This window comes from Saccostrea echinata, unplaced genomic scaffold (assembly GCF_033153115.1).
Source record: "Saccostrea echinata isolate AGI-Se365-2 ecotype Australia unplaced genomic scaffold, CSIRO_AGI_Sech_v1 ptg000029l, whole genome shotgun sequence".
In the NCBI taxonomy this organism is placed as follows: domain Eukaryota; kingdom Metazoa; phylum Mollusca; class Bivalvia; order Ostreida; family Ostreidae; genus Saccostrea; species Saccostrea echinata.
The window spans coordinates 17,250,620-17,276,248 of NW_026889778.1; the positions used below are offsets into that span (position 1 = coordinate 17,250,620).

The window sequence follows — 25,629 nt, forward strand, 5'->3', positions numbered from 1 at the left end:
ACCGCATGGGTAGAATTATTTGAATTTGAAGTTTGATCCTTTTCATTGTTCGCTTTACAAAAAATCGCCGCGCGTCTATAGTTAAAAGACCAACACTCCTTCAACTGACTCCAATTAAAGTTGTTGTTATAGTTTTGTAGAAATGCATGAATCATATCTTGTGCAATGACCAGGAATATGTAACCTTTAAGGAAATGCATTATCAAATATTTCTCAAAAAGAAAATTTTTTGTATTTATTAGGGATTTGACAATGAAACCCGGGTACTCCTATAGTTCAATCAATTAAAAAACAAAGCAAGGAAATTAATTTTGAACGTAGAGTATATGTAGGTCATAAGATACATTAAGATTATCAAATAGTTTGGAGGAGACAGCTGATTAAAAAAAATCCAAATTATTTGATTTTTACAAATGAAAGATTTCTATCTCACCAGTACGGGTATTTATTCTTTTTTTTCAAAGGTGTTCTCCAATTCTTTGAACTTAAATTCCTTGAAAATTGAATATTGTTTTAAAGATATTTTATTGAAAATCAAAATAATAATAATAATAATAATAATAAAAAAATAAGATAATAAAAATAAAAAAAAATATTTAAAATTTTTTTTAAAAAAGTTCCCCTTAAAGAAAATTTGTTGAGAGTCAACACATGAATCAAAGTTCAAAACAAGAGACAACGTTTTTAAAGTACACTGATTCTTGGATTAACTGAATGATTGATTGATTTTATGTTGTTTTACATCCCGTTCGAGGTTTTTCACCCATTTAATAATAAAGAAGTTACCGGTGAAGGGATTTGAATTTATACCTTTACACGGCACTCAGAACCATTGAGCAGTGAGGATTCTTTATCGTGCCTACGCCTACCGTGACACGGGCATCGAGCTCAATTTTAAGGTCTCATCCAAAGGACGTGCAACTTTCACTTAAAAGTGAGGAGCGCCTAGAAAAGTACAGTAACTGTTGCTACCTATTTTTTTTTTTTTTATCGACTTATATCAGTCGCGGCCGTAATTCGAAAACACGACCTTCCGATCACGGATTGATCGCTCTACCGTCTGAGCTACCGTGTCTTTGGGGAAAATGAAATGATTTTATCAATCACAATTTTCCTTAACAGTTATCACTTAACAAAGTGTGAAATTAACGTAAAGCAAGTAATGAAATCAACAACGATTCCAAAACGCGTCATTTGCATTTTGAATAAATGATGACAATATGGAAGAGAGATAATGAGATTATTTTCAGTAATTGCATACAGTTGAAGGCTTCTAATTGAATATCGATTTTTTTTTTTTTTTTTTTTTTTTTTTTTTTTGATATAACACTAATGTTTTCCATTTTTGTCCGTAATATTTGAATCTAATTACCCCGCCCGGAATAATAGGATGGCTTCGTGGATTGGTGTATAAAATCCAAACCGCTTAAGGTACTTCAATGAATTTTACACTCTTATTCAACATCGTTTTTTCTTACTACAGAGTACACTATAAAACTATAAGTTGTGGTTTTTTCATAATTGTAAATGTTTCCTTAAGCAACGATATGACAACGTGAGGCAACTCAAAATACGACGTAGTTTTCCATAGCTATACAGATCTATGTAACAGCTGCCCAAACGCTTTAAATGCATAAAAGCATAGTTACTATTTTGTTTACGCTAGGTTTAATCTAAATTTGTAAACTATGTATATAATTACATTCCATTCCCAAGCAGAGTTGTTTCTGCTATTTCTATAACGTATAATTGTGAGGTCAGGACTTTGTTGATATGAGCATTTCTCTTCCAATGAGCAATTTATTTCACGCATGTTATGTGACAAAATTTTATAGAATTTTACTTCTTTTTGTGAGTTCAGTGAGATCTAAATTCGATAGAGAGTGCTTAAGAAATTAGTTTTTAAATATAAGGCCGGATGGAAGGGATGTTTTCTTTTTGCAAATTTTATACTTCCACTCTTGAAAAAGAAAACTCACTGCTTCGGAACTGTTTGAACAGGCCGGACGATAACCTGATTTTACAATCCACAAAAGATTCAATAAGAGGAGAGATAATGCCGATTCGCGGTTTGGGTGTCCGAAATCAACTACGTTAAAATAATAACTTCCTAGTATGCGGTAGAAATTGAACTCCAGCGAGCGGATTAAGCTGTGTGACGGTACATATTGTCGTTTTGTACATATTGTTCGGCGACAATAAATACCTACCCTCACTGCACATATTGTCATCCATCGGTACATATTGTCGCCGGCGACAATATGTACAGAGACGAGCCTTATTTTCCTCCTGCATAATGGACGACAAAATATACAGTCAAGCACCAGCACATATTGTCGTCGGCGACAATATGTACAGTCAAGGTCGGCATATATTGTCGTCGATGTATTGTTTTGACGAATATTTACTTGAGAAAGGAAAGAGAGATTGACAAACAAATACACACGCACGGAGGGAGACAGACAGCATTACTCGCAATACTTTAGGGAGAAAACTTTTTGGTCAGAAAATTGTGTCCGGGATTGATGTACATTACTATGATTTGTCAAGATATCGTAATTCTTGAGATATCTGATAAATCAGCTTATTATTGTTTCTTGTAATATATACGTGGAGATTGAATACATGTACTAGTTTTTTTGTTCAGTAGTAATGATTATTTGGAAATTATTGCGTTATTCTTATACACAATCATGTGCCGATATAATTAATGTTGGGGTTTTCATTTTTAGATCACCTGAACTGGAAGTTTAAGTGAGCTTTTCTGATCACATTTTGTATGACCGTCCCTCTGTCTGTAAACTTGCCACAAAGCATCCGTGGATAAAGGGGATTGAAGTTTGTTCAAATGAAGGACCATGCCCTCTTTCAAGGGAAGTAGTTAAGGTCAAGATCTAGTAAATGAAAGGTGCCTACACATTTTTCAAATTTGAGGGGCGAGTTCTTTTAATGGTCCTATACAAATATAGCTTGGTAAAATAAGGTGTTTCGGGACATAATTTTTTAGGTAAACTCAATGAAAAAACATGTTTAAACTGTCATTTTCACTGTAAAATGAAGAAAGTCAGGTATAAATTTCAGAGTTTTTCCATTTAAAAAAAAGGAAATGTATCAATTTTGCCCACAGTCTCTCTTAAAACGGTTTTTTGCATCTTCTTGACCTCTACTTTAAAATGATATTTAATTGAATATAGGTATCGGGGTTACTTTTGACATGATTTCATATTGAATTCCATGAAAATGCTTCATTTCCTTTATAATTCTATTACAGCCATAAAGTACGGGGGAAAAAAGTTTAAATCAATTATGATGACATAATGAATATAGCTTAAAAAAGATAGTCTAAACTCAATTACTAGATCTTGACCTTAAGAATTAGTGAAAATTTAGTGACATCTTTTGAAATCTTCTCAAGAACCACTGTGTCAGAAAAGTTGAAACTTATATGAAAGCTTCATAATGAAGTGTAGATTCAGTTTTATTGAGATCATGTCCCTCAAAGGTGATCAAAGTTTTTCATAGAATATTTAGAAAAAAATTCTTTCAATTTTTTTTTTTCGAGAAGTACTTGGTCAGAAGAGATGATACTTACGTGAAAGCTTCGTTACATAGCGTACGTTCAATTTTGAGGTGCTAACACGAAAAAGATCCCTCACTGCTCAATGACCCTGAGTGCCAAGTGTAGGTCTAAATTTGCAGCCCTACAACGGCAAGTGGTGACGTCTACATACGAATGAAAAATTCTCGAGATGGACATTATAACAACAAAGAAACAAAATCAATTTTGTTCAAATCATGACCCCAGGGGTAGGGTAGGGCCAAAATGGGTGATCAAAGTTTTACATAGGAATATATACAGAAAATCTTTAAAAATGTTCTAAAAAAACCAGAAAGATGTAGCACCAGTGCCCCCCCCCCCCTTCCCGGTGGTTATTTTTTTGTTCTGCTTTGGTAAATTATGTTTGTTTAACTTGTATATACTCTCAATTTAGTCCACAGGTAAATTTCATGATTAAATAATTTACTTAACATATACAGTAACACACCTTTACATGCAAATGACTTTAAAATTTTTTTGCTTGTCAAAAAAAAAAAAAATCTGATCTGCCCACCCACCCACCCCCCACCAATCCACCAATGAGAACAGCGGTAGGCTCATGATTAGTGATGTTTATATGGAAGTATCATAAGGTAGCGCAGATTAAAGTTTCTTCAAAGCAAACCGGGCTTAGGGTGGGGCCACAATGGGCGATCAAAGTTTTACATATGAATATATGGAAAATTCTTTAAGAATTATCTTCTAAAAACACATCAAAGCAACGATTAGTCATATTTAAATGGATTGATTGATTGATTATGATTGTTTAACGCCTAGTCGGTAATATTTCAGCCTTATTTCGGCGATCAAATTAAGTGTATATGACCATTTTTGAAGTTTTTGGTTTCTCTAGCTATATTTATACGGAGCATTGCCGTGCATTGTCATGCGACATGTTCTGATGGACGACAATATGCACAGTAAGGGTAGGTACATATTGTCGCCGGCGACAATATGAACAGGACGACGAAATGTACCGTCACAATCACGCTGTTTGAAATAGCATACGAGATACGTCAGTGTGATTAGCGCACCAATTACATTCACAAAACTACCAAAAACCAACAAAATAAATCTTTAAGCAACAATATTTGTGGGGCGACAATATGTACAGTGAGGGTGAGGCACATAATGTCGCCAGCGACAATATGTATATGTGTAACTTTTCAGCCGGCGACAATATTTACCGATGGACGACAATATGTGCATTGAGGGTGGGTACATATTGTCGCCGACGACAATATGTACAAAACGACAATATGTACCGTCACAAGCTGCCAAAGTCAACTTAAGAGCTTTATCTTTTGTATAATTCTATTTTTAAGGACAATAAAAGAATAAAAAAAAATATGCTCACTCGCTACAAATATGTCGAAATAATATTTTCACAATATTGGGGAAATGGAAATAAAATGATAAGAGCTCTGTTCTGATAAAGAAAAAAGAAATCTACTTAATCTAACAATCTCTGTATTTACTAGGAAAACTACTTATTCCTGCTTTGAGTAGGTATATTAAGTATTTAGGCACTTCGTGTTTGAAATGTTGGAGATTGAAGCAACAAATACATTATTGTTTATTTCTTTCTTTTGATAAGAGGCCCCTTCATTGTTTTGAAATATAATAACAGGCCCTTAACGTTAAAGTGGCGGGGAGATGTATTCTTTTAAATTCATTAAGAATAGGGGGTTTATTTTTTGGAGATCTGAAATCAGTTGTTAATGAAATTTTGTAGTCAAATATAAACAGGATAGCTTTGTTACAACGCGAAATGTGATAACAACTCAAAATGTAATAAACTAGGATTATTACATTTTGTGTTATTACATTTGCGTCGAGATCAACGCAGAATGTAATAATACAAATGTAATAACACGACTTGTGGATTATTACATTTTGTTTTATTACATTTTGTGTTGGGAATAATGCAAAATGTAATAAAGCACTTTCTGGTTGTTAAATTTTGCGTTAATTAATTTTTGCGTTGAGGACAACGCAAAATGTAATAAAACAAAATGTAATAAAGAAAATACTTTTTGTATTGTGTTCAACGCGAAACATCACAAAATTGATTGAAGCATATAACAATGGGGAAACTCGCTTCACTAAATAGAAAGACATATCTATGACCATGAGACAAAGTTTAACGTTAGGCTTTTACGGACATTACTAAATCTTGTTTATTTTTTCAACGCTGTTTCCAACATTTTTATTGAATACTTATAAAACATTAACTAAGCTTTGATTGACATGTCTTTTTATAAATCAATCTGTATTATATATCCATCACTGACATTCTTAATTACCAACGATTGACCCATGGGTCCATTAAAAACTCTTGATATACATGTACGACGTGCATGTGTACATTGGTTAGCAAATTAGAAGTACATGTGTATGTGTGTCTAGCGAGGAGAAGCGGGAGGTAGGATTTACTCGTATGTTGATCATTGTATTTTAATGCACATGCAGAAACTATCCATTTTATTGTTGATAAGAGAGTGAAAGAGAGAGAGAGAGAGAGAGAGAGAGAGAGAGAGAGAGAGAGAGAGGTATTTTTGCTGGTCTGCAATGCACATGATTTGTAAAACAGTATGATATCTTAATTGTCAAGAAACCCCCTTCCCGCTATTTTTACACCTGCCAGTAAAAATAAATAGATTTCGTTTCTAAATTTCAGGCATGTGCCTATCAAAAAGCAAAAGGAAACTGATACAAAGATCAACGACCCCCCCCCCCCCCTTCCCACACACACACACACATACGTGAGCATGCACGTTTCTAATTTGCAATACCTATGATTTAGATATCAACTGATTTTAAATGGCTAATGAAATTAATATATGATGAAATTAGATCTAATGAAAGACTTAGCATATGTTTATTTTTCCTGTTGTTTTAATTTTTCCATTTATTTTCTTTATCCACTACTCAATTACTTTTTGCGTTATTGCATTTTGCTTAATCTCGACGAAAAATGTAACAACGCAAAATTTAATTATCCTAAAAAGTCTGTTTTTACATTTTGCGATATTACATCTGCGTTGATATGGACGCAAAATGTAATAACGCAAAATGCAATAATTTCGGTTTATAACATTTTGCGTTGTTATTACATTTTGCGTTGTAACATGGCTTTCAAGTGAATTTAGCAATACGGTATCTCAGCAAGATATATATATATATATATATATATATATATATATATATATATATATATATATATATATATATATATATATATATATATATATATATAAGCACAAAGAGCGGGCATTGTGAAGCAAAGATGTCGTCTGACGTCATGAAATCAACCCCGACAGTGCTGGCAGATCGTGTGATTTTCTTTTTTTTTTTTTTTTTTTTTTTTTTTTTGCTTTGGACTTGATGATAATGCAACGAATCAAGCTAAAATTTTCGACACTTCTTGCACTTTTGTTGTTTAATGTTCCGTATCAATTTCATAAGCACAGCCTACTTAGTAATGATTTTATTGCATCAATCCACGAACTTTTGATAACCCCTTCTATTAACATGCATACTCTTCAAAATCAAAATATATACGCCATAGCTCAGTAATATTATGTTACTTAACCTTAATTTGAGGACATGCACCAGGCAGTGTTAAATCTAGACCCTTAAAAGGGCATGGTGATCCAAGCTTTACGCTGTGACGTTTTCATGAGGACATTTTTTTAAAGTCTTGGACATTATACATATTTACTTTACGTACTATAATTATCATTTAATGCTGAAATCTTTATTTGTATAAGTAATTAAGTAGTGATTTGCTTCACTGAATTCATACCTTGGCGTGCATTATATAAACAAAGGGGTTAATCAGCATGCACTAAAAAAACAGAACAGCTAGTCAATCTTACAACTGCTGTTCATATTTTCTTAATTTTTAGTTAGAAAACGGGTCATGGCGCTGAAAAAAGGGCATGACGCCTAGAAAAAGGGCATGGCGACATGCTAGTTTACCTTAGATTTAGCCTCCTGTCATGAGCTCTAAGTGATTTTCTCATTTTTATTTACAAAATTTCAGCTACATTGAACAACCTGCACCAAAAATGCAATCTATGTGACTAATATCTGTTTCACGTCTTCCTTAATATGACTAAGTCCCTGCCAAATATGAATGATGGATTGTATGCTGTTTTTCGTCCCGTTCGAGAATATCTAGATCTAGAGATATATAGAGATGTCACCATGTACCGGTGAAGGACTTCAAATTTAGACCTTTACGAGGCACTCAGGGTCATTGAGCAGTGAGGGTTCTTTATCGTGCCAACGCCTACCGTTTCGGGTTCTCGGTTTTTAAGGTCTCATCCGAAGGATCCGAACTTTCACTTAAAATTGCCAAGCGCCTGGAGAAAGAACAGTTGCTACCTATTTTTTTTTAATTGAATTTGGTCAGTCGCGGCCGTAATTCGAACACACAACCTTCCGATGACAGAGAGAGAACTCTACCGACTTGCTCATTAATGGTCATATCTTTAATTAAAAAAAATCGTCAAAAATGATACTAAAATGTCAGAAGCGCTATACTTTTATGTGACAATTTGAAAATCCCTATTTTTTGAAGATTTGTTAATTGAATATTAATGGTTCATACTGGAAATAAAGACTTATATGATAAAATTCAAAATAATTAGTTTGTAGTAAAGCTTTCGGTCATTGCTTGAGCTGGAAAAAAAAACATGTCAGGAGTTCAACAGGAAAAAAATATAATGGTGTCAAAAGTTGTTTTTAAAGAACTGAATGATAATTGAGGGGAAGTTTATAAAGTTGTCATTTTCAAGATTTATACATTTTCTGATTTAATTACAAGCAGAATTTCATAAAGGATTAACTGAATAAGATTCTTGATATTTTTAACAAGTTTCACCCACACCCAGGTAAAACGCATTCAGAGTAATATTGGACTTTAATGATAAGATGTATTTAGAGCTTCTGGCCTAAAAATAAGTCTTCAATTTATTTAACACATTATTAAATTTCTTTAAACATTTTCGAAAACTCTTACCAATCTGCACATTTATTAAACAAATTGGTCTTTTTCCTTCTATAATTTTCCTTTTTTTATACTTAAACTGTGATAATAATACAGAAATAATTGTGCATTTTTTGCATGCGGTATGTTATGTGGAATCTGTGTTTTGATATAGTCTCTTCGTATCATATTGCAGTACCTGTAAGGAATTCGTATTTTAACTGATGGTCGAAGGTATTCGAGTCTAAAATATTTATAACGTAGTCTAGTGTCGGCTTGGTAAATATGGAGCACCAATACCATTACAATGAGCATACCATTTTACCGCATAGAATAAAATCACTTGAATATATGTTTAATTATTCATTTCTTCATACTAGTTCGAAGAGGATTCTAGTCTGTCCTCTGTCTTTTTATTTGAATTAAGTCAGGATACCGATCACAATTTATCTAATATTCCTATCCCAAAGAATTTTCATTGACGTTTCTGTGCTTACATATCTACATATTTCGGGCATTTTGATAGTACAAATTCATAAAAATACAAAAAGTATGCTAGTACCAAGCTCTACCTCTAAACATTGAAATTTTATGTTTTTTTTCTAAGAGAGTTTTATGTTGAAGAGCACACAAGCTTATATTTATTAGGGCTAAAAGAATACAGTGTATGTTCCTAACATGTTATTTAAAAACAGGGGCCCGACCGGATCAGGATCAAGCTAATGATTTGTACAAATAAAATTCAGAAGATTCACACAAATTGTTAAGTAGTTATTTTCAATTGAATTGTCTAAAGATTTATCCGTTTTGCCCTGTTTTTGTCCTGTCCGTCCGTCTATATGTTTGTCTGTTTGTCCACAAAAAACTTTAACCTTGTCAATAACGTTTAATTGGTTAAAGGTACGGCTTTCATGTTTCACAGGTGTATTCCTTCTGACAAGACCTTCCGTTTGGTACCAACACATTTGACTTCTTGACCTTGGAGTTTGACCAACTTTTGTTAAAATTTACCCAACTTTAACCCTAGCCATAACTTTTGAACAGTTGTTGCTAGAGCTGTCATATTTCACATGTGTATCCATAATGACAAAACCGTTTCAAGAATGTAAATATTTTTTGCCTTTTCACCTCGACCTTTGAGTATAAACAACTTTTGAAAAACCTTAACTTTGGCAATAACTTTTGAACAGTTAGAACTAGGGTGTTCAAATTTCACAGGTATATATCTTGTGACAAGACCTTCCTTTGGATTCCAATAATTTTGACCTTTGACTTTGACCTTGGAGTTTGACCTACTTTTGAAAAACTTTTACCTTCGCCATCACTTTAGAACTGTTGGTGCTAGGCCTTTTATATTTTGCAAGTTTATTTTTATGACAAGGTCTTCCCCTGTGTACCATTAATTTTGACCCTTTAACCTCTGAGCTTGACCAACTTTTAGAAAACATTAACATTGACCTTAACTTTGAATGGTTAGTGCTTGGGTTTTCATATTAACCAGTATATTCATTGACACAAGTCCTTTCTTCGGTAACAACATTTTTTCTCTTGACCTTGGGGTTTTATTTTCAATTGAGAAACTTTTACCTTCGCCATAAGATGCCATACGGGGGCATCAGTGTTTCACAAACACATCTCGTTTATTTTTAAAATTTTAACAAATGATGACATTTAAATAAACTTCCCATTCTTACTGATACCTGATGTAGCGTTGCTCTGTTTGACACAAATGAAAACGCAAGGTAGGAATTTAATTGGTCATTTACTAATAAATAAATGACTAAAACATAGCATATTTGACAATACCAAACATAATTAAATACATAATGTAATATAAACAAAAAAAAAGCAAAATGTATGTCATCTGAAGGCAACATCGGCATTTTTTCTTCTCGAAAAGGGACCTTAAGCTACAATAAATTATAAAAATAAGCAGACTTTCAAGAAGTGTCAGGTAAGACTCTTAGTAGATGAAGAAGTTCCAGAAATTCTTGACCTCCCAGAAACAACAGGAGGCACTTGGGCCACAATGCTCACCTGAGAAACTATGGCCCTTATGTTCTTCAGCAGCAGAGTTTTCCCAATTTAAATTGCTTTGTGTAATTAAGATAAAATTATGTGGCTTCATCCTACCCACCCTACCCTACATCGGGTGTCCTGATCTGAATGAACTTGAATATGAGGATACTTCCATTTAAATATGACTAATCATGGCTTAGCTGTTTCCCAGAATAAAACCTTTCCTGAATATTCGCTTTTTTAAAATTTCATCACCCATCATTGACCAACCTTACATCCAAAGGGGTCAAGATTTTAACAAAACTGAATATGCACTACCTGAGGATGCTTCCATACAAATATGACTAATCTTGACTTTGCTGTTATTGAGAAAAAGTATTTTTATAGATTTTTCCTGTATATTCCTTTGTTAAACTTTAATTAACCATGGTGGCCCCACCCTACCCCCGGGGGTCATGAATTGAATAAACCTGATTCTACACTCCCCCCCCCCCCCCAAAAAAAAAAAAAAAAACTTTTTTCGTTAGAAAGATTTTCTAACTACCCTACCCAATATTCACTATTTCTTAATTATCTACTCTTGAGAAAGTGTGTGACCCTTCAGTTAAAAAAAAATGAATTTCTTTTATCTACGGATACTCTGTGCCAAGTTTGGTTGAAATTGGCCAAGTGGAGAAGAAGATGAAAAAGTGAAAAATTTACGACGATAACCCCGACGAGAACAACGGCAGACATTGGACGTATTTCGATCACTTGAGCCTTCGGCCCAGGGGAACAAATTCGTATCGTTTCATTGGACTTTCGAGATTTAATACTGTTTGTTATCTTCATATTTCATCCAAATGTTTATGGCCATTGTTGGTGGGTAATTATAAATTGGATGTTAAATTTCGAGAAAAAATCGATATGTTCATAATCTACATGTTCATAAAAAAAATTTGGAGGTTATGTATGCATAGATTTTTTCTGCAGCAAATTAAGAAATAATAACTGGAAATAATAAAACGTTACTGATGGAAAATTATCGTCACATTGTATTTACAAAAAGGTTGGGTTAAATTACTTTTACAGCGAGTAAATTTTGTGAAGCCCAGTGGTTAAACTGCATAAAGAAGTGATAAAACTTATCACAAAGATAATACATGTAAAATTACAATAAATTTCAAAAATAAATGCAATGAGGTTTTAAAAAGTTTTTCCCCCTAAAATTAGTGATCTTATAGACTCTAATCGACAAAATTTCTAACCCGCCAAATCCCGGCAATGCGGCACAGTTTCCAAATTTTTGTTGTAAGAAATATCATATATCTTTGTAACCAACATAAATTGTATCTGTAAATTGTAGATCTACACATTAGAATTCATGTACATCTTAAGGTCGACGAAGCATGATCCTGGTGCCTGTCAGAGAGTTTTCATTTCCTTTGAAAGGATACCAGTTTACGCCCTGACCATGTTTGTTGTTACCATACTCTCCATTTAAGTTAGACCTGTGTCCTTTGTTATACCACCAAGCTCCTTTCCATAATATAGCATGATTCGCCAAATGATACAAGTCATTATCATTGTCATATGTTGAAAACTGTGCATCGTTGTTGCAATAAAGACCTGCACATGAAATGCCGTCACCTAATGAAAAAAAGAGCAATATATATATATATATATATATATATATATATATATATATATATATATATATATATATATATATATATATATATATATATATATATATATATATATATATATATATATATAAAATAATAATAAATAAATAAATCAAAGTTTTTGATAGGAGACAGAGAATTTAAGTTCATAGTAAACGCCTTACGTTAAATTCAGCAATGATCATATTACACTATGATTTCCTTATATGTACTCAATGTCAATTGAAACACTATTATGTGAACGTTAAATAACTGTTATAATTTATTTAAAAGACACAATTTACTAGTAATATCCCTTGCTCCTTATATTAAAATGAAAAATATCGTAACTTTTATTATACCATATTCACAAGGCAATAATTATGTTCCTGGGTTTTTTTTTTTTTTGTTTTTTATTATTATTATTATTATTATTTATTTTTAAATACGAAATCTGACTTAAAATAAAATTTGCAAAAATATTTTTTTTTTCTATTGCTAGAAAAAATAAAGAAAAACGAAAGAAAAAAAAAAACCCTTTTTATAGTAATATTCGGTGTACAAATCAATTAGATTTAGTCCCTGTAAGCAATTCTTAATCTTGATGAATTAAGCCATACTTACATGATTGTATGCTAATCATCATAGGGTATACATTTAACTATCGGATTATTTTGAATACATGTATATTAACACCCTTAAATAAAAAAAAATGTTTTGGTTTCTTTAAAATATATTTTCAGAATATTTGATTCCATTTATATAAAAAAAAATGATTAATGTAGGAATTAACAATATTTGAACAATAATCGAAAACAAAACAAAACAAAAAAAGGGGGGGGAGAAAAAGGAAACAATGATTTGATGTATTTTTGAAAGAAATAGGGGGCGTTTTTTAATGTTTCCTTAGAGTTGCATATATGATGCTATAAAAGTTCACCAGAATCACATGTATATAGTTAAAAAGATTTTCATTTAAAATGAATCTTTATAAGAACAGGTTCCTTCCATTCGAAAGATGTATTAATAAATTATCCAGATTCAAAGATGAAATTGATTCCAAAATAGTATCCATAGAAAAAACAAACAAACTGGCTGTAGTTTATTAGGATAATTAGGAGGTTTGTTTAATATACAGAGAATAATACATGTTATTCTCTTTTACATATCAAGCCCAGTAGCATCCAGAGACTTCAAAATTCAGCCCATGGATATCAAGCCTTCGGGATGATAATGGTTTCTCGTGCTGGTGCACTGTGTGATATGGAAAAGGGTATGCTTAATTATATATTACACACGATCAAATCTCGTTATCTAAAACTCGATGGGACAGAGGAAAAAAATTCCAAGATATCCTAGAACTCGTTGTGTAAATGGTTACTTAAAGAATTAGTGATTGGGACTTCCAGATAACTTTGAAATTATTCATAGTATTCGAGATATCAGTGTTGGAGATACTGAAGTTCAACTGTATTGTAATAACATGCAAAAATCTGTAAATGTTTTAAGTATCTTATAATATCATAAGTTATCCATTTCTAATAAACCTTCTTACAATTTATTTTTTTTTTAAAAAGGGGGAAAAGCAATATATATTTTTTCATTCAAGGTAAAGTTATGATTCAACATATTTTATCCATTTCTGATCACCAGTAAGTTAAGGTAACATATTTTTTCGCAGAACATTGATCTGAAGGAAATTAAACATCTTTTTCTGTAAATGTACTTTTCGATTGAAAATAGAAAACTCCGACAGAAGTACCTTTTTTTCAAATTTAAGTGAATTACGAATTGCATGGAATGATTCGTACTATGTATATTCATTAATGCCATCTTTATTTGATAATCAAGTATATCACAAATGTGAATTTACTCAAGTAGAAAAGCAAAGATATGTTCCAAAGGGAATATAGGAGTTCCGAAAGAAGTGCATTACAGCTCTTCTTTGCAAAACTGAGGCATCAAAGATCCGTTTTGATTGTATACAGATCCAGCTACTGATGCAAAAACCTGTATTTTTTGCTATCTACGAGATTGACATATCGTAGATTGCTCCCAGAAACAAGGTTCTACCTGCTGTTCCGCTGTATCCAGAAACGTGTATTCTATATTTGTCTTCCTCTCCAGCTACATAGAAACTACTATACTCCGCAAAAGCAGTCTCATTTCCTTCTTCTAATTCGACACGTAGAATTGTAAAGCCATTTATTACGAGCAGATGGATGTTGTCAAGCCCTAAAAATATTTTGAAACAGTAACCTACAAGTTTACTTACAAGTTTTAATCCTAATAATATTTGATAAAGTTCTCTGTATTGATAGCTCATTTGAAATTCTTTAAATCAATCCTAGTTAGGATAAGAATATATGTATGGTTGGTACACTGTAAAATTGAACTAAAAAAGATCATAAAGGTATAGAAGTGCAAAAATACTTTCCTTTCACGGAATTTTTCCTGGATAAAGTTATCAAGATTATCACCTAATCTGGCAGTCACATTATGTATCATATAGTACTTTTACGTATTCAAATCACAGATTTGAACATTGCGAAGAAAGCTTTTGTAAATTAGATTTTTGATTGATCTTTCAAGAAATTTCTGCAAAGTTTTATTGATTTAAATGACGTTTTTGATTTGTCAGTGTGGTTTTCAAGTGCAATTATGTGCTTCTTGAATAAATACATAATTAGCCATTCATTGCACATATAACTCATTAAATTTTACCCTGATGACATCTCATCTACAAGGGTAAAGCGATCGGTTGCATGAGTTGATCTAAGCTAACAGGAAAAATGCATGCAATTGTATATTTTGTTGAAGATAACATCTCTTTACAGTGAAAGATTTTTTCCCTTGCAACAAGGAGATATAGTAACCTGCTAGTGAATGAGCAAATGAGTGAGTTAATGAGTTTGAGCGAAACGGAAGTATTAAATTTTATTTTGTCTTATATCGCTATGAGCTTGATGAATGGAACATTTTTGTCACTCTGATTGTTTTCCCTTATTTTAGAACATCAATTTCAGAAAAATTAGAATGTTTTAACCTCATCGTACTACTTAAATGTGGATACTGAGTAGGTGCAATTGGGCTTGAATTTTTTTCTTTCCACAATTCGAACCTAGTGAAAAATATTCAGGTGCCATTTTATGGAGCTTTTTGGGATGTTTAACTAATTTTAAAGGAATTCAACTGCAGATAACCTGGTACACATCAGGATTTAGAAGAAAGCAGCCACTTGTAGGCATTAATTTTCAGTACCTTTGCACTGGCAACCCTAAAATATGTTTGGGCCCACTCAGAATTAAAGTTTTAAGACGACACTGATTAAGGGGTTAGAATATATGGAGTACGACTTTAGCCCATTCTATTGTATTAAAACTTGCCTCCAATTTCCGATACGATTGTTAATATACATGTATATATATAATCTTCACAAACGCAAACGGGTCATAACACTACCTATTATACCTCTGTGAATGTTTTCTGCATAAAAGTATGACAAATAAAACTTCTATTTTTTCTAAACAGCCCCTACCGTGGAATAGTTTTTGTGCCATTTGCCCATGGTGAAATAGTCATCAAACTATTCACCGGAAGCATTCCATTTCCCTCGCTTTTCATCTCAAAACTATATGGGTTGTTGTATTGTGACGTATCTGGTTTGTGATGTAACAAAAATAAAGTCAGCTTCAGTTTAATAAAACACCTATTTACTGTCTATTCGGACAATAGCAAGTTTATCGCCCCCTCGAAAGCAACTATTTCCCTCCGCTGCGCCTCGATAAACGTGCTATTGTCCTCATAGCCAGTAAAAAGGTGAATAATATTCACCGGATTTGATATATTCACTAAAGGGTCAGAGTGATATTAGTGATACCTAACGTTGTAAACAGTGGTTGCAACGGCCGAAAAGAGCTGTGATTCTGAGCAAGAATGACGTTTAGAAAGCCTATCGCCAGATTATTGATCAAACATATTGACGGGAAATGATACTGTAACCTACGAAGGGATCTCGGAAAACGTAAGTTATAATTTGTAATCTGGATATTTTTAATCTTTCTGAGACAAATTTTTGTTTGTGAAAATAAAAGCGTCATTCAGCCTCAATGTCTTTACTATTGTAATCCGGACTATGAAATAAAAAAAAGTCATGGACTCTTCTGGTTGTGAATATATCGTTTGATATGGAGGCTTCGCCTCGGTAAAATATTTTTCTGGTGAATATCAAAAGATTTCATAATTGTATACTATTCTGATTAAGCGTAGAGTAAATCATCGGGAGTTAAAACCAAAACAAATATTAAGAGGAATTCTGTATGAAACTGCTTTATACATGTACACATACGGAGCACACAACAGGCGAGACCATTTAAAAGAGGATGTTAATACTCTATGTCACCTTATCACACCTCTGATATTTTTAGAGGTATGTGTATGTTCTGCTCCAAACTTGCACAAATGGTCTTTTGAGTTCGAATATTGCTCAGAAGCCGAGGTCAATGTTGATATTTTTTTCTGGTGAATAACAAACCCTATTCACTACCAAAAAGTCCACAATTGTTTGTTATATAGTCCGGATTTGAAAAGATAAAACGTTGAAGGCTGCATAACGATCTACCATTTACATTAACAAGCTTTTGTAGCAGATACACATCTGGCCCCGGCCGCAGAAACCATTGTTAACAACTTTGTTTGAGGATTTGATTGTGATGTCACAATTCTTCGGCACCTGCACTGACCTTATGGTAAATACGGTTTCACATCCAATGAATATATAGTGTTATGAACTGTTCGTGTTTGTAAAGATTATAAAGGAATTATTCAAAGATTATATTATAATCTTCGTTATCTTCATATGTCATTTATTTGTTTTACCGTCACGGTAGCTCAGTCAGTAGAGCGCTCGCTCCATGATCGGAATGTCGTGTGTTCGAATCAACCTAAGTCGGTAAAAGATAGGTAGCAACTGTTCCTTCGCCAAGCACTCGGCACTTTGAAGTGAAAATTGCTGGTCCTTCGAATGAGAACTTAGAAACCGAGGCCGCGTGTCATGGTAGGCGTTGGCACGATAAAGAACCCTCATTGCTCAATGGCCGTAAGTGCCGAGAAAGGTCTAAAGTTGGACGCCCTTCACCGGTATATGGTGAAGTCTCTATATGAGTGAAACATTCTTGAATGGGACGTAAAACAACATACAACCAATCATTCATTCATTCATTTTTTTTTTTTTTTTTTTTTTGATATTTGTGCATAAACACTCAACTTTACAGATTTTAAGTAAGTTCATTCTGCTTTATTGTGTTTGTCTATTCTATTTTCTATTATATAAATGTTAATTAATTTTATATGATGTCAAAGATAACATTTCCGGTATTAATTAATCGTAGGTCCCGCCTCCTTGTATGTAACTTTAGCCTTACAGATATACCTTTTCTGAAATGTTTAGCTACATGAATCAGTTCTTTGTACGCAGCAGTGTTAAGGCGTACTTGGAAGAAATCAACAGAATATAAACGTGCATAAATACATACCTTTTTAAACTGAATTATTTTTGTAAAGGTACTATATTATCACATGACTTTAAATATTAGTTGAAATAACATTGTATACTTCGCTCTGTACTGAATTTGATTTGATCACGTTATTTGACAGTCACGTGAAAAATGCATATAATGTGTACTGTATGTACAGACCCTGAAACGTGCTACTACCCCCAAAAAGCGTGTGACTTTCGTGCGCTTTTCGTTTCGTGCAAACCGTGTAGCGTTTCGTGTAAACCGTGCAGCGTTTCGTGTAAGCTCCAAAGCGTTTCGTGCAAATCGTGTAGCGAGCGTGCGAGAACCGTGTGAGAAACGTGCGACTTTCGTGTAAGAACCGTATGAGAAACGTGTAGGATTCATTCGGAAGTCTTTTTTTATTTTAAAGATGGCTATTGATGGATCAACATGTCATTCTGTGTTGTTTGTAACTAATATTATTCGGATATATCATACCGGTGGTATTTTAAGAGTGAAAAAATACGGAAACAACAAAATAAAATTACTCGGTAATGTATTACATATTTGTTTGATTTTCTTTCTTTTTTTATTTCAATAAAGATGGACAGAAAATGTGTTAAAAGTAATTAATTATATGCACATAAATTTTAAGGTATTTGATTCAATACATTTTTTTAAAGGGAGCAGTACTGAACATTTTTTAAAAGAAAATTCATTAGAAATTCGGTCTTGTCCTTTTCATTCATTTATTTGAATCTCTTCACCATTCTACAATTATGGGATGTGGGATTACAAGAACATATCGGTGATTAATACAAAATAATAGATAAATATGGCAGGCGTGAAAAATAAAATGCAAAATTTAGTGTGTTACTATAAATGTGAAGTATTGGAATTCTAGGCCGGGGAGCACAGTTAATTGATTTTCTTTATAAACGAACATAATTTTCTTATATTACAAGATTGTGATACAAATTATATTGGAACGATGAGTCATTTATAGTCTTTTTTATGCCTAAAATTGGTTGATTAATAATAGTCATATAAATGAATTATAATTCACTTGCATCGCCAAATACAGGGTTAAATATTTCTGGGAGGGGGGGGGGGGTGATCAAATGAAAATACTGAGTTTTTGTTGTAAACAAGTCTTTTATTGATGATTTTCTTTTTTTAAAATAATCTATTACTTTTTCGGGGTGCGCCCGATGCACCCCTTGAAAAATATTGTAATCTTTACACTTTCAACACTTTTCTTACGACTGTGATCAAGGTCATTTACAACAGCGATCACGGCCTCCGCGTGCCGGGACTGACAACTTGTTCTGCAGGTATCTCTTGTCAATCATAGATAAGCTGACAACCGACAATAAGGATTGATTTTTAATTTGTGAAATTAAACGGTTTTATTAGTTTTAATGGGTATAAATAAATAACCGTGGATTTTATTTCTTAAATTTATCCGATTGTCTGTAAACAGTGAATTAATTTGCCAGTGCATTGGTAAATAAAATAAATCCTGAATAACCATACATGTATATTAGTTGTTTTATTAATCACGCAGTTCTAGAGAATATTTTTTTTAGTCTTTAGGACATTGGACATGTATACATACATATTGAATGTATTGTTAAGAGCCGTGATAATTGATTACATAAATTATTGATTTTTTTTTATTATTATTATTATCATTATTATTTTGTCTAGACGCGGTTTGAAATGAAGGATTTTAAAAGGTGGTGGGTATAATATTGTTTTTATTTGATAAACCAATGCCTCAAAAGAGAACTAAATAATTACAATACTTATCCCCCGGCTTCTCTACCATATAAAATTTTAACGATTAAATAAAGTTTAACTCTGTAATGAAACGATATATTTACCATTTTGAATAAAGTGCATTTAATGAATTACATGCATCGGGTCCCGCTGGAGATATGGATATCCTTTCTGTTTTCTTAGAACTTGTTTCTATAATATTTTTCCCCCGATGGTATAGTTACTAAACCAAGTGCCCTTTATATTTAGTCATGTACAGATTTGAAGATACAACAGTAAGATCTCGGTAATCTACCACCCCCCCCCCTCCCCTTTCCTGCACAATGTTCCTGTTAGATGCAGTTTACATATTACCTTTGCAAATTATAAACAGAACCTAACTTTATCAAATGATTTATTTTTTTAATAAATCAAAAATGTATAAATCAATCAATAATTAAAAAAGGAAAAAGAACATCAATCCGTTTACAGAAATCATACGCAATTGAATCATTTTTTTTCTTCAAATCAATAACTGAGTTTATTTGTTAGTAATAAAACGACTATTTAATATCAAATTATAATTGGAAAAACATTAAATGCTGTGAAAGATTACGAATTACAAATATGATTTTTTTTTTTTTTCAGTGCGTAATTTAGAGTCTAGTGAAAAAAGGTTTCTACACAGACGATAATAAGTATTTCACCGGGCGGGTCACATACTCACTGACAACTATGTATTAATTACAACTGAACATTGAGTATTTTATCTGTTAATATAGTACTGATATAGCGAGTTTTAATCTTAAATTAATCTGAATGATTGCAATTCTTAACTAATCTTTGATTAATCCGTAATAATTGAAATAAAGTCAGAGAGATTCCGAATAGAAAATCGAGATCGAGGCCAAACCATGCGAGAATCGTGTACAAAGCGTGTGAGAAACGTGTACAAAGCGTTTCTTGCAGGCTTTTGTGTAAACCGTGCAGCCTTTCGTGCAAAGCGTTTCGTGTAAACTGTGTAGCGTTTCGTGCAAACCGTGTAGCGAGCGTGTACCGTTCGTGCAGCGTGCGAGTGGGGTAGTAGCACGTTTCAGGGTCTGTAGGTCACAAACAAATTTCAATATCGCAAGGGCATACCCTAGTTAAAATTAAAAATTTAAGTAATAAATTGTTTCTACATAACTTGTAGTTTGTGGAAAGTGTTGCTGCTTTAAATAGAATTCGCATTTTAATTGTTTAAATTTCAAGTTATCTGGCTTATGTCGAAATATCTGTGACCTCTATCAAGTATTTTATATTTTAATTAAGTAATGCTCTCGATTTCAGGAAAGCAGCAGCACTTTTTAAGCTAAGGAATATGTCCGTTATGTATATTCAAAAAATGGTCAAGATCTATTAAGTGTATGCCCTTGCGAAAAGGCGATTTAATGAGGCACCTCGGCGTGAAACATGCACACCCTGTAGACAAAGACACGGTAGAATTAATTCAATACATTCTCTCGATAGTTTTTAAATAATGACACTCAACAAACGTTTCAGATTTGTATTAATGGTCTACCTAAGATTTGCAAATGATATTCTGTTTAATAATAAAATGCATTTTTCACTGTGAAAGAATTACTTGATCCGTCTCTCACTGCACATAAAATGCGTCAAATTTTACCATGATGACGTCATGTCGACAAGTGCATTGCGATCAGTGACTTGTTTATATCTTGCTGTGTGGGACCTAACTAGCGACAAAAATGAATGCAGTGGTAAGTTTTGATGTAGTTCATTACTCTTATGCAGCTAAGAATCGCAACTTATTTCATTTTCTGTTATTGTGAGGAATTGCTATATTTGTGTGATGTCACAGTAAACTTTTCCCGTATAAATTAGGCCCCGCTCCCTTTATGCAACCTTAACAGAGCTGCGTATACTTTAAGTTTGCACACAGCAGGTCTGTTTAAAGATTTTCAAAATATTTTAATGATCGAAAAGTAATGTATTTTTGAAGTTAATATTACTCTTCCTTTCTTTTTTTTAAATTTCAGAAGACACATAAGTTAATAACTCGCATTAGTATCGTATCCTGAAGCAGAAAAAAATATTCTTGATAACCAGATATTTTTAAAAAGAAAATAAGATCACAAAAGACAAACGTTAAATTACCATTTACATTATTCAATTTGAATCTTTAAAAATCTATTGTCATTTCAACTCTAAACAATTTAAACATAAAACTTCAAATACATGTGTTTATTTCAGAGGAGCAAAATATTCTTTCTCACCGATCCAGAATTCGGAATGGAGATCACCAAACCCATTTTTGTATTCTATCCATCCTCTAAAGAAATTGAAAGAACCGTCCATTCTTCTTTGTATCATCTAAACAAAAATACATTGGTGACAAACAGTCACGACATGACAGGACAGGTTGTAATCTCTCATTTTTAAAACAAAGAAACGATTAATAAGCACAAAGGAAAAAAAAAATCCTCCTAGAATTAAAAAGCAAAGTCGTTTCTACGTTGCATCTTATTACATTAGGTATAACGAGTATGAAACTTTGAATGTTAATTTCAGGAATAAATACAAAAAATTGCAAAAAGGATTCATGATATATTAGTCATAAAACGGGCATATTTGTATTATTTTAGAACCATTATGACTATAGGTTCGAGATTAGAGAAATGGTGGTTACACCTTTACAATATTTTGAGCCAGAGATTACAAAACATAATATCCCGTCTTTAACAGATATATCACCTGACAAATTGTTATGGCCAAAAACCATCAAGTATTTCAAAAAAATGACCATAGTATAAACAATCAATTAAATCTTAATTTCCATGATAAATTGCAGAAACAAGCGCAGCTAGTTCCGCTCAAACTGCAAGCTCTTAACGCAAGGCCAGGGCGAAGGGAAAATTCGGACTGTGTACAGTGATCCAAATTAATTTTTTTCGCGTATATCTCTAGACTCACAACTCACAACTCTTTGCGGAATGCATCTCGCTATAACAACAAAAGTTTAGAAATAAAAAAAAAAGTTCTTTAATTTTAATAACTGATAAGATAAAAATACCACATTTCTATAAAAAAAATATATATTGCATTTTTAGACATTATGCATCTATCCTACGATGTAGTGTGACGTCATAATCTAGACGTTTGAAAAGTCTCATGCGGTTGAAGAGAGGGTACAAGATTAAATGAATTGATTAGACAGCTACGTAACTTTAGCACGTCAACATGTAAACGAGCGCAGCTAGCTTTAAAAGCAGCGTCTGGATGAAGAGAAAATTCGGACTGTGCACATTTATTCAAATGATTTTTTTTTTCAGCAGGGAACTCTGGACCCAAAAACCTTTGCACATTGCATCTCACCAAAAATTATGCTCTCTGTAACCTCAAACGTACATAAAAAATAAACTCTATTTCGAAAAAAAAAGAGCAATTTTCAAACTTCGATTTGGAAATGCAACTTTTATACGGCGTCATATTACATCGCAGTCTAGAGCTTCCAAAATTAAAGTGTCATCCAAAAAATACCACTATCAAGGCAATTCCTTATTTGATTCACACAATTCTGACATTAAAAAATATAACAATGAAATGCGAAGATAGCGAACAGTATTCAATTTCGAAAGTCCAATGAAACGATACAAATTTGAAGCAGAGCAAACACGGACCCAAAAACCTAGAGGTGTGATCCATTGCAATGGAGGAGTGAGCATCCCCTGCCGAACGGTCACACCCGCCGTGTGCTCCTTGTCATGGTCGGGTAATAACGGAAAAACCCGTAGACAGTTCAGTATATAAATAATGGCCTAATAATTAGTATGAAAAACGTCAGTCAGCATTTGACTCAATGATAGGTTTTATGTGCTGACAAGGTCATTGCAACGACCGTAAAACTTGCGAAAAGATGACTTCAAACGAGACTGTTGATATCCTTGTTTCATCAACTTGTTTGTCATTAGCTTGCACTGTTTTAAAAATTGTTCATACGTAGAGCATGCTCTTGCGTATCGAATCAACTGAGAGACATAAACCCCATATGCAGTTGATAAGGGTATATTGCTACATAAGTAAGGGTAGTTGACGATTGAAAAGTTGAAGTCATCACGTTTATCATAAAGCTTTGTTGTTAGGTTACCTTTAACGTCTTTTTCTAGTAAAATATCTAAATATGAAACAGATGTGTCAGAATCTGTGGTATCTTTTATTTCAAGCTCACTGGGATATATCGAGTCGACATATGAATGAGAGTAACTATTGTTAATTGATAATACGTCGTCGATATATCGAAATGTCGAGTTGAAGGCCACAGCAAGTGTTTTGTTCTTCTCATGTAGACGTTTTTGAATACATTCTGCTTCATATGAATACAAAAATGGGTCTGCTAATAATGGGGCGCAATTGGTTCCCATGGTAATTCCAACAGATTGTTGGAAGACCTGATCTCCAAATACTACATAGATATAGTCAATCAGAAACTCAAGCATCTTTATAATATCAACTTCAGTGTACTTGTGTGTACAATCAGAGTGCTTTTTAACAAAATAATTCTGTAAATGACCAATGACAAGTAAGTATATTTACGAGTTCCATTTTTATTGAAAAAGCAGCTGTCTATGATTTCAAAAAGCCTGGACTTCACTTTGTCGTGGGGAATGGTTGTATAAAGTGTTGAAAGGTCGTATGTTTTGATGCTATTGATTTTAGTAAAATTTTGTGATTTTCAATTTTCCAAAAGTTCTTTGGAATTTTTAAGTGTCCACATCTGATTTACACCACTTCTCGAATATACTGTTGTACAGTATTCATGAAGTTTCTCCTTTATTACAGTAAATATTTTAGTGAGGAGTAAAGAAAGAGGCTTGTGCTTGTAGAACATTTACTGAAACCCGCTATGTATCGTTGTTTGTAAGGATTTTTATGAATTTAGCGCATTCAATTATTACCATCCAGACATATCCTCCTGTGTTTAAGCATGTGACTGGAAAGATCCCACCATCTATATTTGCCATGTCAGTCAATTCTTCACCTTCCGAGAGCGGGACATCACCACAGTCTGAAACTTAAAATTGAAGTTAGAAAATAAATATTGGCCAAGAATAGTCTTAATCTTGACCTAAAATGCTATAAAGCATAATATATACAATACATACAAGAGCACGGCAAGTTCAACTATAAAAAAATTACAAACAAGCAAGGACAACTATCTCTAAAATGTGCTTTGATTTCTATGTCATATAAAACACCTACTAAACTGCAACTATTTCGTGCACAGTATTATACGATGTGCAAATTTACATCTTAAATGAAATCCAAAAGTGTTCTCCTTTTTTGGATCAAAAGAGTACCAAAACTGTCACCATTATAATTAAATTTTTATAAACTCCTTTCTATGTATAAAAATGCAAATGTATCACTTTTTTGCAATTAAAAAAATCTTGAGATCTAATTTAAATAGATTGATTTATTCGATAAAAAAGTCCTCTTTCCCAACAAATAAGAAAAAAAAAATATACAACCAAAATAGGAGCTACAACTCCTAAATATACATGTATATCAATATAAAAAATATGATGATACAACATCAAAGAACGACGAAAAATCATCCGTACATCATACATTTACGTGCTCTTCAGTCAGTGAATAGCAATAGTTTCAACAGAAAATGACTAAATCCTTTCAAGTTCAAAGGTGACACTGAACTTAGCTATGCAGAGTACTTTACTAAATCTCAACTTGATATTATAGAATTTGACAACCCTTCCGACCCTTTGTAAAAAATTAATAAAATTTCGCAATTAAATTCAAAAAAATAAAAAATAAAAAATAAAAAAAAATAATAATAATCCAAATAAAAGAAGTGATTTTCATGAACGTTTTCTTAATGTACATATGCCTAAATACATACCTCTGTGTTTCAGTACGATTTCTTTTTTAAAAAAATCTATACGTCATGCTTTCTTTCAAAGAAATTTAAATTGATTTTTTTTTTCTTCAAAGTTAGAGACAATAAAGTATCTTATCTTCTTCAAAGAGGGAATCAATCCCATAAAAAAATTAAGTTTCTTCGAAATACAACGGTGTAACAGTTTTAAAATCCAA

At 32.7% G+C, this 25,629-nt stretch overlaps 1 protein-coding gene across 1 annotated transcript; it reads right to left on the reverse strand.

Moving 5' to 3' along the window:
• Positions 1-11,985: 11,985 nt before the first annotated feature.
• On the reverse strand, positions 11,986-24,497 carry LOC133195034 (ficolin-1-like). The gene is made up of 4 exons (XM_061330919.1): positions 24,474-24,497; positions 21,795-21,891; positions 14,333-14,494; positions 11,986-12,242 (listed from the first exon to the last, which is right to left on the reverse strand). Exons 1-4 carry the CDS (start codon positions 24,474-24,476, stop codon positions 11,986-11,988), a joined length of 519 nt encoding a protein of 172 aa, XP_061186903.1. The 5' UTR covers positions 24,477-24,497.
• Between the last annotated feature and the right edge of the window lie 1,132 nt (positions 24,498-25,629).